At 45.2% G+C, this 17,070-nt stretch overlaps 1 protein-coding gene across 2 annotated transcripts in view; it reads left to right on the forward strand.

Annotated features, from left to right (window-relative positions):
• Nucleotides 1–3,810: 3,810 nt before the first annotated feature.
• Nucleotides 3,811–17,070, forward strand: part of LOC121690414 (tumor necrosis factor ligand superfamily member 10-like) — a 24,211-nt gene continuing 10,951 nt past the window's right edge. For both annotated transcript variants that reach the window (XM_042070950.1, XM_042070951.1), the window contains exons 1-2: nucleotides 3,811–4,134; nucleotides 13,105–13,254. In XM_042070950.1, coding sequence (XP_041926884.1) covers nucleotides 3,940–4,134; nucleotides 13,105–13,254 — 345 coding nt within the window. In that variant the 5' untranslated portion in view covers nucleotides 3,811–3,939. The remainder of the gene's footprint in view (nucleotides 4,135–13,104; nucleotides 13,255–17,070) is intronic.

Consider the following 17,070-nt stretch of genomic DNA (forward strand, 5'->3'; position numbering starts at 1 on the left):
ATGTCATACCCCCCCCCCCCCCCCCCCCCCCCCCCCCCACCACACACACACACACAGACAGTGTGAAAATTATACAATATTACCTCACACTCCATGGCCACACACTGATGGCCTTGTTTTACTATTTAGCCATAATTTAAATACAGCAGTCATGACACTTAAAGTCTTGTAGTAAAAATGATAACAGTATACCACAATTATATAGTTATTTATATAATTATTAGACCTAGTGCTACTGTAACTACTAGTCCTACCACCAAAGAAGAAGATGGAGAAGACGAAGATGATGCTTCTTCCTGTATTGAGCAATGTAATCTATTTTATAACCGTGTTCAATGCAAAGTTTTCACGTAGCCCAGCAGGTACATATGAATGAATAGCAAGGTACAAAGGAATCTGTTCTGTTTTTGCAGAACGTTTCAGAGAGGTGACGTCATGGCTACGCTGTGGTATGTTTTCTCATTGTTTACAGCCATTATTCCAACATGAATCCCACCTCAAGGAGATTAAGTAAGAATATCTACATCCTCTGAACTTCAAAAAGGCGATAATTACTTTAAGCCACTTGCTTCCTTGAATTGTACTTAAGAGCTGCGTATACATCCCTCTCTGCCTTCCATCACTTTACGACAGCGCAGAAGGTGTTAAGGTGTCAGAGATTTGGCAGGGGGCCCATTCTGCCATAGTCCAACATCTGTCTTCTATCTTAAAGCGGCTGGCAAGGACAACAACACACATCTCGCTCACCTCACACATGACGAGCCAGCTGTTTGTGGGAGTGAAGCAGTCTAGCCTGATATTTATGGTTCGACAGAGGAAGAGTGAAGGGAAGTGTGCTTAAGCAAGCTGTGTGCATGCGTCCACTCCCTCTTATCTCCAGAGGCCCATAGTGTTTCAGTTATGTGTTGTTTAATATTCGAATGAGGGCTATTTACAGTAGATTAACATTTATATTCTAACAATTTACAATTAGTTTAGAATTTATAATCAAACTGACTCCATTAATCCATCACATATTGAAAATAATACTGTATGTGGCGTGCTTCAGATTGTTACCGTGTCCGGCATTTGATAGATATGTCAGCTTCTCTTGTTAAGAGCCAAGAGCCTACCTGTACCTTTACGATACAGGAAGTTGTCGCAGCACATATCAAAACTCCTCACAGACAGTCAAAGTTTCAAGGACACAGCATGTGCAATGAAACAGACTACTGTACAGACAGTTATGATGGATATAAAGACATATATTAAAGTTGGCTAACATACAGTACGCTCCAGGGTAACTTGCTTTATAGATTGGTCAAGACAGACCATTTTATTTTATGCACGGAGACCTAAAAAAACTACTTCAAAGGGGGGAGAATATGGAGCGCCCCCAAAAATATAAAGTCAAGCACTGTGGACTATTCAGGGCCGAATTAGTAATGGAGGGAAGAGATAGGCCCTCTAGGCCCTTTTTTCTGGACATATGAGTATGTCGAATGAAGCCCCCCTCCACACACACACACACACACAGCCTTGGCTACAGTCTTATGTTGAAAACACAAGACACATGGGGACAATCATACACACATCACATCAACATCTCCCATTTTCATGTGTACCAAATATGAGATTGGTTACATAAACATGGGTTTGTGGGGCGATCCAGTTCTGCAACATGTTTGAGCACACAGCACATTCTTACTTCCATGCGGGTTGACGTGCGTTGGTTTGCTGCTCATGATATGCCCTGCATGATGGCTGCTGTTGTTTGAGATGCCCATCAACTCAGAGTTCAACCGCTGAGAACAGGGAGTCTTTTTTTATTTTGTAAAAAATAAGAGACAAAATTAGAAGTTAAACTGAACGGGATCTTTCTCATCTATCTTAGGAACAACAACGCCTGTTCTTATAAATGTTCTTCGCGTAAGTGGTAGAGCAACTTGTAGTAGAGTAAGTCAAACAAAACCAGGGTTTAATGCCTAGTGAGCACCCTGGTGAAATTGCTTTGGATGACAGTGTCTGCTAAATCAATACAAATGAATGGGAACAGTACAGATAATGTCTGATGCATGGAAGTTGGTGTGATGATAGAGTGGTGTTATGAAAGAGTCAAAGTCTATCTCGTATTTTTAAAGGTGATGTTTATTCTCAAGGTTACTTGTTGTTCTTCACTTGTCAGTCACTTTGGATAAAAGTATCAACTAAATGAATAGATGCAAGGTAATGTCTTCATGCTTTGGGGAGGTGCGTCTGAGTGCGTATAGGATTGGACGTGTGGTACGGGGGCTTTATGTTTACCTTCTTATGACCTTTGTCTCCTCCCAAATCCCCACATAGCTGTGATTGTGTTGACTGTTTTGGGTGTGGGTGTTTTCCATCACCATTGCACTGCAGGGGAATTGGAAAGATTTCACCACATTGACAGTTGTGTGTCCTTGATTAATGGGGGGAGGGAAGGGGGTTGCTGGGGATGCCTTGTCTGAAGTCTGTTATCATCTGTAGACATAAAGCCAGCCTACCAAAGGGAGTGGAGTTGTTTGGGTTTTAAAAGTATAAGGAGTGGTAAGTGAGTTCACCCTTCTCTTATTTACAGGAACTGGAGTGTTTAATCGAACTGGAGACTTTTAATCGATTGACAGCCCTAATTTATACATTTAAACCTTCTTTGGTGGTGTTCCTGATATCAGCACATTTGGTGGAAAGACCCAGTCAGATGGGAATAGGCTATACCTAGGCTACAATATAATAGGCTATAATAGGCTACACATCTACAATTGTGAAAACCAATTTACAAGTTGCAAATATGATTTTTTTATTTGTGGATGTCAAAACACGAATGCAAGTCAAGAAATATTTGTGGATGTCGCCATCTACTGGATTGCGATTTCTGTGTGCCAGTGAATTAAAGTAGGCCTATTTATGTGTGGATTTGTGTGACTTTCATGTGAAGAACGTCTCAAAAACATGTAACTTTGGAAAGCGAAGAATGCGTGTGCTGGTGATCCACAAATGCAGAATCACATTTCACAAATTAAATTTTCGGTTTTACAAATGGCATTTTATTTACAAATGCACATCTATATTTGTAAAAATCAATATACGAGTTAAAAATATGATTTTTTTATTTGTAGATATCAAAACACACATGCAAATCAAGAAATATTTGTGGATCCCCCTCTGCGGATATACAAATATTATTGAGACAAATAGCTCCATAGGGAGACAACTTTGGGACAATGAGATCGTGGGAGCGCATTCCAAGGTGTGTGGCGCATTCCATGTGAATGGGCATCTGATTATGCACATGGTTAAGGGCTGTGAAGGTGGTTTGAATTACAATGATCTAACCGGTGTTCTTCCACCTGGGGGGCAACGCATACAAATGTGGCCATTTATCCGCTTTGACACAAAGGTGTAGACTTACCTAGAAAACAGCACACAGGCTATTGGCCATGCTAACATAACACATAGAAAATATAAGACATTTCTTGCATTCATAGGCTACATTTAATTTTGAACTTGAAACTTCAAATATTTTAAACTAGTCACACTGTCGTTTTAGATGTGTCTAGTCCCCATACAATACTAGACCAAAGTGATGTAAAATATTGTATTGTAATGTAAAATATTAAACTTGCATGTCAATATCTTCACCATGTTCATGCAGCTACCTACTGAGCTAAATCTCAGTTCAAATATGAGTTTATAAATCCAGCACGGAAGGTGGTGGGTGACGAAAAGGTTAACGCATCACCGCCTACGGGAGGGATGAAACTTCACCCTGCGCTTGGCTCGTCGTCACAGCATATAACTCCTCATTGCGGAGTAGCTGGCCAAGAAATACGAACACGGCCCTCCCACGCATCTCTCAATGAATGCCGTGCGGACGCAGATTTGATTTGTAATCATCCACGCCGCTGTTGTTGCTTTCCAAAGTGAAGAGACAGGAATGCCATGGCTACTCAGAACAACCAGGATTATTATAGATCTGTTAGCAGCGAGTCCACAACATACATGATGGTCCCAGCGAACAGTCGACGAGACGCACCTTCAAAGTTATGGATAGCGATGGTCGTTATCGTGGTGGTGGTTCTTCAGATAGCCTCTACCACCGGACTATTTGTCTACCTTAACATGTCACTGTCACAGGTACGTGAGGATAAGAAAATGTTTTTCTGACTGACCCAGCATAAAGTTTTGTGTTGTGTGAAAGTTGAGTCGATGGGAATGCAATGGCATGCAGCGACTTGATCCAGATAGCCCAGTCGAACTCCGTTCCCTGTGTAAATACCATGAGTGTTTTCTATTAGAACATTGCTAATATCAGTAAGTTATCAGTTAATCGGTCTAAGTTAAAGTCAATATTTACGCTAGAGGCTAGTCTGTTTCAGTGCAGTCCTGTCTTAACAGTGTATTTACACATTGGTGAAGAGGTGCACGCAGCTGTTTCAAAACAAGCAACTTGTGGGAAAATGTCCTGCTTACTTCTTAAAAAAATAAATCACAACCATTTTGTAAGTTTTTCTCTAGCCCATGCAGTGCGCTAATTAAAACAGACGGACATAAAATAACAATAATATAATAATAATAATAATAATAATAATAATAATACATTTAAAATTTGCCCCCAAGCCATTTTCGACCACAGAGCTGTCAAGCCGAGAATAATGTCTTAATGTGTGCCGTCACGTTACTTTTTTTGTCTTCATTTGCGCACACTTTGATGTGGTCTGTCTTGGATGAAAATAATGTAGGCTGCACGTACTTGATGAAAATGAATAGCATAAGATCTCTCAAATTCAATTTCAAGCTTACACTGCATTACTTCCCTGTGTTGATTGTGGGTCATGACCATTTCAAAAGAGTTTGGCACTGTCACTTTTTTTTATGCGGAAAGCGTGAACTCGCTCGCGGCTGTAAAGTTGACAGAGAATTCTCTGTCCATCCCTGATCCCTCTAAAATACGTAATAAAATAAAACTAAACTTTACGTAATAAAATACAACTTTTCCATCAGATGATATAACTTTCTTGCCAAATTGGGAACACGTTCCAGGTGACAGCTTGCCAAGGCAATAAGGTTAAGGCGCCTGACGAGGATAAGTCTATGCGTGCGATTTTCCCAGAGAGCTGCAAGTGGTTTAAAGGTTTTCATTGACGTGTGGTTTCCCCTAAATGCAATGAATTAGACAATCTGGAGAATGAAATGGGCGAAGTCTGCGCCACACAATGCGCCTGTCAAGGACAATAGAGGACCAACTAAGTAATGTTCTGTGTGCTGTCCTCATAATTAGTCATTAGACTGAATGTCTATCAAAAGATTCAACCTCTTCGTCATGAGTCTCCTTACACAGAAATACATGTCTACACAAGAACAGGTAAGCATATCGTTAAAATGAACCGAGTGCACTGCGCGCACGTGTGTGTTAATTCAATTCATTACATACGTTTTAATTCAGAGAGGGAATATGTGTAGGCCTATGCTGTGTCTCATTCTGATAAGCAGTTTTGACTCAAGAATAATGAAGTAAATGTTTGATTTACTCCGCACACTCCTAGCGCTATAGTCAGCGTTTTTTTCCACTAAAGAGCGACTCCATTGTTCAACTCGGCCCCAGGAGGGAATCAAAGTCATTCAGGCAAGTCATCAGTCCATGTAAACAAAGACTAGAATGCAGGTTGTGGAACAATGTGACTCTTTAAATGAACTATGCTGAGCACGGGCCGCTGGTTCGCTTTCGACATCGCTCTAGAAATGACCTATTTATGTCTCCCGCGGTTCCCAGCCCAAGCTACATTTGGATCTTTCTTCATTGTTTTGAATCAGTGAGTGACTCAGCTTATGTGTGTGTGTGCGCGGCGCGCGGGAGCGCAAGGAAAAGACATGTTAGACAGAAATTCAAAAAGGGGACAAAACTGAGAGAGCATAGATAGACAGAGAGAGAGGGAGGGGGAGATACAGAAAGATGGAAATATACAGGAAAAAAGTCAGAGAGAGAGAGAGAGAGGGTTCAAAAATAAAGGATATCAAGTGGAGGCAGCAAGAAAGAGCCAAGAGTTAGGGGAAGACAGAGTGGGAGAGGACGAAAGTACAGGCAGATAGAGAAAGTATGGACAGATACAGAGGCAGAGAGGTATTGTTTGATAGAGTAACAAAAGACAGGAAGATAGCAGAGCTGGAAAGATAGGCAGAGGAAGAATGTGTAGAGAAGTGAAGAGGGAGAATTTGATTGAGAGAAAGACAGAGAGAGAGAGAGACAAAATGACAGAAAATGTTAGAGGAGACAGACAGAGACAGAATGTTGAAGAGACAGAAACTCATAGATGGAGATGGAGAGTTTGAGAGAGAGAGAGACAGGAAACAGACAGATAGAGGTCCAGAAGGTTAAGAGATAGAAGCTCATAGATGGAGAAGGAGAGAGAGTGAGTGAAGAGGAGGCAGACAGACAGAGATAGAAAGAAGCCCGCAGACAGAAAAAGAGAGTTTGAGAGAGACAGACAGACAGAGAGACACAGAGAGAGAGAGACAGGGAAGGGGACATGTCCTGTTTAGTGTTTGTTCTTTCTCCTCCCTCGTCTGTGTCCTCCGTGTGTCTTGAGGCTGCCTCCAGCGAAGCGGCCCTCATCAAGCAGAACAACATCTTTGTGTAAGGCTATACCCTCCCTGCTCATGTTTAGATTTCTCCCAGAAACAGAGACTCCCTCGCATGCACCTCCCGCGACATTCTTCAATGCCAAAAAACACAGTCTCCTCTTTTTTTCTCTCTCTCTCTCTCTCTCTCTCTCTCTCTCCCCCTCTCCCTCTCTCCCTCTCTCTCCCTCCTTCTTCTTTGGTGCTTTCCAGCATCTGAAGCAAGCATTTTCTTCTGGGGGGTTTGGGCAGACTGCTGTGCTCAGAATGGCAGCTAGCCTAGTGCTCTTTTTTCCCCCTGCAAGACGTCTCATTGTGGCTTCATGTTCTGCCATGCAAACTCAAATCTAGGTGGAATACAAACCCCCCCCCCCCCCACCCCACCCCTGTCCTCTTTCTGTCTCCATAACCCAGAGTGACTCAAGTTCTTCTAAGAACTCTGAGAGAGGGAGAGAGAGAGAGAGGGGGGGACAACTGGCGTAGGAGAGAATATGAGAGAAAGAGAGTGAGTAAGAGAGAGAGAGAGAGATGCAGATCAGCGTCTCCAACTTGGGATGACTGTGAGCCATTTAAATGTGGCAAAGCCGTGTTTGTTCCTCTCCTCCATCGTCGGGGAGAGCCCCGGCGTCCTTACATTAAAATTGATAAGTGGACAGAAGGAGACTTGTTGTCTTTTCGTTTCTAAATAAAGCGGACACTGCCAGCCTGCCAGGCAACCACTCCGACACAATCTCCTCTATTCATCTCCGACACTGGCCTGTACGGTCGTCACTGTAGATAAAGCATCACTTTCTATTCAAATCAAGGAGCTTTAAGAGCTATCAAACGGCTTGGCCTAGCAGGGGGAGGGAGGAGGCCTTGTCACAGTAAAGCTCAGACGCTCCGTACGCAGGGAAGGGGGGGGAAAAAAAGAAACACCTTGAAAGAAAACATTTTCTTGGAGCGGACAAGGAGAGGTCGTTTGGAGGGACATTAGAGGCCTGAAGGGCAGAGGGAGGGGAGGAACCAGTGAGCATCAGTGAGAGAGAGAGAGAGAGGGATGGAGAGAGAGAGAGAGAAAGGGATGGAGAGAGAGAGAGAGAGAAAGGGCTGAAAGAGAAAGGGTGAAGCGAAGATTGATTGTGTAAGCATGTGCCAGAAATGCAAAACAAACACATACATACACACACACACACACACACACACACACACACACACACACACACACACACAAACACACACACACATACATACACAGACTTACAGATGTGTCCACATAGTAACGAAAGTTCTCAGTGTTAGTGTAAATACTTTGTGCTCACGCAACTTGCTCACATCCAGATGGGATCCTGACTGAGCTATTCTTCTGGAGGCTAACACCACAGAAAGAGAGAGAGAGAGAGAAAAAAAAGAAACAAGCCAATCTATAATACAAAAAACGCAGAATATAGTACCGGCTGACGCAGCCTCTCTCTCTCTCTCTCTCTCTCTCTCTCTCTTTCCTTTTCTCTTTGACTGACACTAATGCAGAGCTCTACCATTTTGCCAGTGCTTTTGGTTCTTCGGCGGTATTTATGTATATACGAAGAACCCAAAATAACGGTGAGTCACATTCCCTCTCTTTCTCTACTGGACTCTCCAGCGCATGCCATTTGGCCTTTTATTTTGCCAACGTTTCGGCCAGGCAGCTGTTACGGTCAGTGGAGCTGTTCTGCCCGGGCCAAAGGCGTCCATTCTCTACTTTCAATATTTACACAAGCACCATGGGCCCACAGGGAAAAAAACGCATCCATCCAACACGAGAAGGATTATGTCATGTAAACAATGACGATGATTGGGGAAGGACGTCGGAGCACAGAGAAAGATGTGACTCGGTCAAACCTGCATGTCTCTCTCTGTCCTTAACAGTCTCCTGTGACTTTGATTGGTAGCAAAAAACAATGATTGGTGTTTTGGTAGCAAAAAACAACAGCGTTCAAATCATGTGAAGACTGTGCTTTAGACAAAGCCCTAAGTCTTTGTTGGTATTTTGTGGAGGGCTTTCCCTTTTCTTGGACGGTAGCAACTGGTGTTATTGCAGCTGACTTGACACAGCCTCCATTGTCCGGAGCCTCCTGTCACTTCAGTGTGGGAATGAATAGAGAAGGTGGAGGCCCCACAGGCGAGCTTGTCTCCGGCGTTATCAGATTAGACACAATCCTGTGTGGGGAAGTTCCTCTCAAATCTAATAAAAACCTGGAGGGTGAGTGAACCATCATGTCCACCAGCGATACTAAAATCAATTGCGGCAGCGCTAGCCAATTACTCAGCGTAAAGTCGTAAACCGCGTCCGTGGAATGTGCTGACTAGTATATGACTAGGTTTGGTCCTGTCAGCATTCATCCTCATATTCGTTAGATGGGCGGCTTCCCTGCCTCTCCAGGAAGCTTCAGTCTTACTTGAGTGGGTTTTCTTTTATATTTATTTCCCCAACCTCTTTGGCTCTGGCAAAGAGGGAGATCCACCAATTTAGCCAGACAGCTGTGTTGTTAGTCATGTTGACCGCAAACGCCTCAGGAGGCTCTCAGGAGAGTCCAGGGCAGAGGGGTAAGCTCCAGCAACAGTTGCCTTGGTGACCCCAGTTCTGTTCAACTGAAACATCACAATGACAACCCCCTTCCCCAACAATGCAGCCAATCCTCTGATTGGTCAGTCCCATAATTCCAGGAGATTTATGAGCCAATGGCAAGAGCCCAAACAAGGAAAAGTCTTTGTGTGCAAACAGGTAGTCGTTTCCCAGAAAGGCCTCGTAAATGTCTGTGTGTGAACTCTCACCCCGCGGCACAGAGGCATGTGGCAACAGGTGTGTGCTTTTCAAGGAAGGGCTAGTGGGCAGAGTCAACGTTATCAGTGACAAGAACCCAGTGCTTCAGTTGAGTGATGGAATCGAAACTCCTGCCCTCATGTTGTCTTCCTTATACCTGGTATCTGATAAGAACACAGCCCTGTTTGTACTCATGTGGGTGTATTTGAAAACCCTCAGACAGTCTAAGGTCAAAAGTGGACTTTTTCCTTTTTTTTTGGTCACATTAGTGGTATTGTACAAAGTTGACGTTTTTTTTTCTTTTCTTTTTTTTTTAAATTTCATTTAATTTTTTCCTCCTGCAATTTCTCCTCAAGACCTAGTGCCCTTGAAACGCCACAAGTGTTTGCTTGCTTTAGCCGGGCCAAGTGGGCAGACAAACACGACCGTAACCATTTGATCCGTCCAGATCCCGATGGATAAAGCCAAACCTTGCCCTGAGTGACTTCCAAACTGAATATCTTGTTTTACTTGGACATAAGTCACCTCACAGACACAGACAAAGGCCTGAGTCACACAGTATGCGATTTCACACCAGCCCCATGGGTTCACCCTTGCTCCCTCAAACCCATGCACATGAACTTCTGCATCCAAATGAAGTTCACGTTGAAATGATTTCTTCCGGACTGTGGACACCATCTGTTGCTGCAGTCTCTGCTGATGAGTGGCACCTCAGAGCCAACAATTAATTAATAAAACCACAATTGGGGGATTTACCGTTTAAATATCCGTTTGGTTCCATGAACAGCTGGGCCTTTGGGGAATCTGCATACAAGTGAGCACTTGTTTTATAGGCCGTGAGGGAGGCTTATGCTGCTTCAGCAGGTCGATCATTCCTCCCCGACACTAACTCTGATACATGCACATACAGACAGACAGACAGACAGAGAGACAGACAGATTGGGAAATACTCAGTAGACTAGTAGCAGAAGTGCGGACGTCTTTCTCCCCTCTCCTACTCTCTGGCCCCAGGCCAGGCCAGAATCAGAATGAACTCTGAATCGACTCCCTCTGTCTGTTCGCCCCATCTGTCTGTCTCTCCTGCTGGGTCTCCTCCCCCCACTCTCTCTCTCTCTCTCTCTCTCTCTCTCTCTCTCTTTTTTCTCTCCACCACCCCCGCCCCCCTCACTCTTTCTCTCTCGCACGCGCTTCTGGTACCTTACTGTTTCCATCTGTCTATCAGTCTGTTTCTGCCGTGAAGTTTCTGTCTTTCTTCGTCTCACTCTTGTCTTGCCTGTCTATCTGTTTCTCTCTCTGTCTCTCTCTCTCTGTCTCTCACACACACACACACACACAAACTTCTGGTATGGATATAAGTTACATGCCTGCTTTCCCCATTTTATAATCCCCTGTCCTTGCGGAAAGAAAGCAGTGGGATATGGAGCGTGACGCTCAGCAGTGGTTGCAAGTGACTCCCCTTCCAGAAGCCTGGGGCAACACTGGAGCATTGTTCCCGATTCCGGTGCTTCTCCCTGGGATTAGGATGGCTTTGTCGGCCCCCTCTGGATTTTCTGTCTTTTCCTCCACATCCCTTCAGCACTCTCTCTCTCTCTCTCTCTCTCTCTCCTCTCTCTCTCTCTCTCTCTCTCTCTCTCTCTCTCCTAGTAGCACCTGGTTTTAGACATCTGCTTATATAGTGTTTTATCTGCTTTCAACATTTACAGGGATTTATTGCTGCCGTCCCTGCTTCATCTTCCTCCTCTCTTCTCTCCTCTTCTCTCCTCTCCTCTCCTCTCCTCTCCTCTCCTCTGCTCTTCTCTTCTCTTCTCTTCTCTCCTCTTTTCTCCTCTTCTCTTCTCTTCTCTCCTCTTCTCTCTCCTCTTCTCTCTTCTCTCCTCTTCTCTTCTCTCCTCTTCTCTCTCCTCTTCTCTTCTCTTCTCTTCTCCTCTTCTCTTCTCTTCTCTTCTCTTCTCTTCTCTCCTCTTCTCTTCTCTTCTCTTCTCTTCTCTTCTCTTCTCTTCTCTTCTCTTCTCTCCTCTTCTCTTCTCTTCTCTCCTCTTCTCTTCTCTTCTCTCCTCTTCTCTTCTCTTCTCTCGTCTTTCTCTCTGTGTGTCTGTCTCTACCCCTCACTGTATTGCCCGTTCTCTCACTTCTATTGGTCCTTAACTGTCTGTTTGTTTTTTATAGTGCTTTATGTCTGGTATTCTGTTCACTAGAAGTTTGTGTGTGTGTGTCTGTGTGTGTGTGTGTGCATGCGTGCGTGTGTGTTCTGAACCTATATTTAATTTCACATAGCTTTTCAGTGCCTTGTGATGTATCAGGCCTCTTTGGGCATGTTCAGCGTGCCACCGCTCCACAGTGTGCTCAAGGTCTGTCATCATAGTCTGAGGTTCTGTTGCAAACACAAACGAGAAGAAACTAGCAAGGCTCTTTGTGACCCACAGAAAAAGACTTTTTTTATTGAATTTTTATTTAATAATAAACATGGCAAAACAATTTAATCTTATTTTATGAAAATTGGAAATTAGCAAAGATATGTGGCTGGTAATAGTGATTGGTTTGGTTTGCATGGATAAGGTCATAATCCCAAGTGACTCATTTTTCCGTGAACCGCCAAGGCGCCCTTGTGTGCAAGCTGGTTTCTCGGAACGCAGACTCCCCCATCCAGACGGGGAAAACCCTCATTAGATGGTTGATGTGCCATGCTTGCATTAACATCTCTGAAACACACGTGTGCACACACACAAAAACAGACGTACACACACAGTCACACACACACTAACACCCACGTACACTAGCCCGCAAGAATACACATACATTCACACACACACATTCACACGCACACACCCACCCACCCACACCCACACACACACACACACACACACACACACACACCCACCCACACACACACACACACACACACACACAACCTCAAGTGCCCCCAGTGTCATGCTCCAGTGGTCTCAGTTAATGACTCATTAATAGCAGTCCTGAACCGTGACTCATGGCGATTTGCACTCACACTGCACGCAGATCTTTGGTCTCGGCATGTAAATTGTTTTGCAAACACTGGAGGGCTGGAGTTTTGAGAAGTATGAAACAACAGAGCAAAGACAAGAAAGGTCAGAGAAAAGAAAAAAAGAGAAGGGAAGAAAAAAGGCAGTTAATCCTTTCTCGGAGAGGAAGGGTCCATTTAATTGGTCCTTAAGGGAGCGTGCAAAACATTAAACTTGGCTGTCGGACAACCTTCAATTAAACGAGAACCTTTTTGGCCTTGCAGGACACGGTCCAGAACAGACACTCAAGACAGACAGACAGACACTGTCCGGTTCCTGAGCCAAAACAAAAGACGAAAAAGGGAAGAGGGGGGAAAAATAGGCTGATTAATTCGTGGTTGCCTCACAGGCAGAAAATCCTGTTTATAAAAACTTCTGACGCTACTCACTGTCTCTCTCTAGATTGAGAGGTCAGTGAGGACAAAAAAATTGGCAAGGAACAAAACCCTTGTTCTGGTCCATGTGTATCCAATAATATAACCTGTGGTTGGTTAGCACCACCGCACCAGTACGGCATCATCCTATTGGCTTGGCCAAGGGTTTATTGGAACATGGTAAAGTGAATCATTCTGTCAGCAGAATCACTGGTCCAGTGAACCGGCCTGGAGGAAATTGAATGGTCATTGGTCACTAAATAGGAAATGGAACTGACAGATATGTTTCTATTGGCAGGTGAAAAGCCAAGGCGTCACCGAGGAGCTGCGTTGTCTGGGGCTACTCAACGCCCTGGACAAAGACCAGGACATCCCCGAGAACCTGGCCCAGCTTTTTGGGGAGCCATGCATCAAGCTGGCCGAGGGCATCAAGGCCTACATCTCCAAGGTGAGAAAACATGTGGAAACGATTGAGACACACACACACACACACACACACACACACACAAGAGGAAGAAAGGTCTCTCTAGCGTGCTGGATGCAGGTGAACTGAATCTGACATGAGCTGTTTCATTCACAATCCTTGTTTGATTTGCGTCACCTGCGTAGACAGGCTTAGTTGTTGTCTTTGTCCAGACTGCTGAGAAATGATAAGATTACAGTCTGGCCCGAAAGAGAAAGAGAGGAGAGAAGAGAAAAAAACAAGTCTCCCAAGTTGGTGGTAATAAGGAAGTTATTATGCTACTTACAGCCTGGAGTGGAAAGATCTAATTCTGTAACAACAACACGGTTGATGCCTTCGTATACGTTCCGCAGCAGTGACCATATGAGTCAGTCTCCATGCCCTCCGCGTGAACCGCACAGAGATAACCTAAACATGAATTCCCCCTCGAACTTCCCCTACTGACTGCTTATTGCCATAGTTTTATTTTTCGTCCGCTATCCCCACTGCTCGCTCGCATAACATATTAAAGACAAGTTATGAGTTTGAGGGGTGCTGAGTGGAGATGGCAGCTTTGGGGAGGGGAGATGGGGGGGGAGGGGGGTTTCACTACCAGCAGTGGGGTGTTAAAAAGTCTTTGGATTTGATGATCGCCAGAAATATTTGTCGTTCTGGAACCCCGACTGCTTACGGCACGATGAGCACTCGACTCGGGACGTTTGCCAGTAGCCACGAACGCGAGTGGAATACGGCGAAGTGCGGCTGCGGCGACCGTTGCGTCCTGGACTCCACCCACTTTCGACGCATCAGGCATCAAACCGGTCGTTGCTAATTGCAGGAGGCTGCAAACAATTTGCTGGCAGGGAGAGTCTGAAGCATTTGGGGGTGGGGTGGGGGGGGGGGGGGCTTTAATTCAAAACACATGTGCCACAACTGAGACATGGATGCAATTATCAGACCCCAAGGAATGCCCAGATCAAGTTAGGGGTCAACCACGGAGAAAAGAAACAAATCTGTCCTTGTCCTGCAAGGAAAGTGGGCCCGCGCTGCAAACGAGGGAGACCGGCCGAGGGGAGAGACGGAGAGAGAGAGAGCGAGAGAGCGTGCAAGAGGGAGAGCAAAAGAATGAGGGCCAGATGGAGAGAGTGAAAGAGAGAGTGATAAGAAGGAGGTGTGTGTGTGGTGATGGTGGTAGTGTTGGAGGGGGGGGGGGGGTTAGACGGCAAGACTGAAAGGTATAAGGAGGTACTATGACTGAAAAAACAGGTTGAACAGGAAAGTGAGAGAGTGAAAGAGAGAGAGAAAGAATGACAGGAAACATAGGCTAAGTATTCAGCATCTAGAGAATTCCACTGCACCTGGTAGCTATTACCAATTGGTGAAGAACAAACTCAGAGAAGCAGGAATAAGCAAAAGAAAGACAAAAGTCTTCCTCTTACGCATCAAACATTCCGGAAAAGGACACTTCCAGCCCTGCCACCAGCCTCCTTCCCGCCACTCCGTAAGTTTTCCGGATAGAGGAAGAGGAAGAGGAAGGATGGGGATGAAGGTATTTTTGACGTGATGACTACTGGGCATGCGGCAGCCCATTGTTTCCTGGCCACTCTGGCCCCTTGTTCTCTAGGCTTTGATCTGGGGCCAATCGGAATATCGGGGGCCCAGTGGAACATTCCGGAATCAATCGCATCACAGGCCTGTCAGGCAAGCAGAGTAAAAGCAGCGCAATAAAGGACCTGTGTGTGTGTGTGTGTGTGTGTGTGTGTGTGTGTGTGTGTGTGTGTCTGTAAATGCTGACCTCATTACACAATGGCTGTGTTATTGCAGCGTGTACGTGCAGGGTAGTACAGTGGAGAGTGCACATGTGTCTCTCATGGAGTGGAGGATATTTAGAGTGTGTAATGTACGTGGTATGGCTCTATTGAGATCTATGTGGGCTAGACTGTAATAGAACAAGATGTATGTGTATGAATATTGAATTACATATGGAAACAGAGCCGTGGGGGGGGGTGAAGAGGACTATTGTTTCTTTATGTGAACACAACCATCCATGTCAAGAAAGAGGCTTAATGCACACATGCATGCACACACACACACACACACACATTGTAGCAGCCCAGCCAAGTCCTGGCAAAATCATTTCTACATCAAATTTCTTTGTGATGGGGATATAACCAGATTGTTTGTGTGTGTGTGTGTGTGTGTGTGTGTGTACTGTATATGTTATGTGCATATTTGAATGAGTGTGAATGTATTTTGGTATAAGCATACGTGTGTGCATGTGTGTGTGTGTTGTGTAAGTGTGTGTGTGTGTGTGTGTGTGTGTGTGTGTGAGGTGGTGCCCTGCCCTGTGTGGGTTTTCAGGACGGGCTGCACCAGAGCCTCCAGTAAATCCTTAAATCCCGGCAGCTCGCTTACAGCGTCTCCTCAATGGGTCGTGTTGTGCCCCTTCCCCTTGCCCCCTTCCCATGCAGCTCGGATTCACTTAATGACTTATTACATCGGGAAGTGTCCCGTCCCCCCCCCTCTCGCACGGGTGGAGGGGGGGGGGGGGGGGCGGAGGCGGGGGGTCACAGATGAGGCAACAGTATCGCCCTCAGTGAGGTCACAGTTATGGGCCAACAGCCTGACGTGCTGTATCTGCCTGAGTGATTGGCTTGACGGGTGGGTGGAAGGATGGAAATTTTGGAAGGAGATTTTGAGCGGGAAAGAAAGAAAGAAAGAAAGAGGGAGGGAGAGAGAGAGAAAGGGAGGGAGAGAGAGAGAGAGAGAGATGAGATCAGTCTAAAACTTTGTCATGTCATGAGGGAGTGAGAGTGAAGAATGTGGAGTTGGAGTGTTATACTGTTAAAAGCTTTAAGCACTAACACAGTAAAGGATATTTGAGTGTGCCAACTCTTTAGGTGTCTGTGTTTCATTTATGGCCCCTGTGTGTATGTGTGCACGCGTGTGTGTGTGTCTGTAAATGTATATAGTGTGAGAGAGTACAAGATGATTTTGTTTGTGGTTTGTGTGTGAGAGAGAGAAGGTGTGTGTGTGAGAGAGCAACAGGGAGAGAAAGAGAGAGAGCTAAGGTGTGTGTCTGAAAGAGAGAGAGAGAGAGAGATAGAGAGGTGTGTGTGTGTACGTATATTTGTGTGTGTGTGTGTGTGTGTGTGTGTATGTGTGTGGCTGGGGTATGGAGGTCATAGCAATTGGGGGTCAGTTTGCTGTGTTCCTTATCAAACCAGGAAAACCGATCTTTCTCAGCATGTGAAACACACAGAAACACAGCGAAAAGGAAACAAACAGAACAAAACAAAGAGACAGAAGAGAGAGAGAGAGAGAGAGAGAGAGAGAGAGAGAGAGGAAAGTTATAAACAAGGGGGAGAGAGAGAAAGAGAGAGGGAGAGTTATACAAGTGGGGGAGAGAAAGAGAGAGAGAATTATAAAAGAGGGAGAGAGAGATAGAGAGAGATATAAAAGAGGGGGAGAGAGAGAGAAAGAGAGAGAGAGTTATAAAAGAGGGGGAGAGAGAAAGGAGAGAAAGGAGAGAGAGTTATAAAAAAGGGGGAGAGAGAGAGAAAGAAGGAGAGAGAGTTATAAAAAAGGGGGAGAGAGAGAGAAAGAAAGACAAAGGAGAGAGGCAGGGTGCATGGAGGGAGAATTTAATCAAATCTGTGCAGCAGCAGTGTCCAATTGGCAGGCTGCGTTTGTGTGTGTGTGTGTGTGTGTGTAGCGCACTGGCGAGGCCCGTGCCAAAAAATGTGCAGGACGTTCGAAGCTGGTATTACTTAGCGTCGGGTTTCAGGCAGGGCTTTGCAGCAAGGGGGGGTGGAAGTGGGG

Source organism: Alosa sapidissima, chromosome 18 (assembly GCF_018492685.1).
Source record: "Alosa sapidissima isolate fAloSap1 chromosome 18, fAloSap1.pri, whole genome shotgun sequence".
Taxonomy (NCBI): Eukaryota; Metazoa; Chordata; class Actinopteri; order Clupeiformes; family Clupeidae; genus Alosa; species Alosa sapidissima.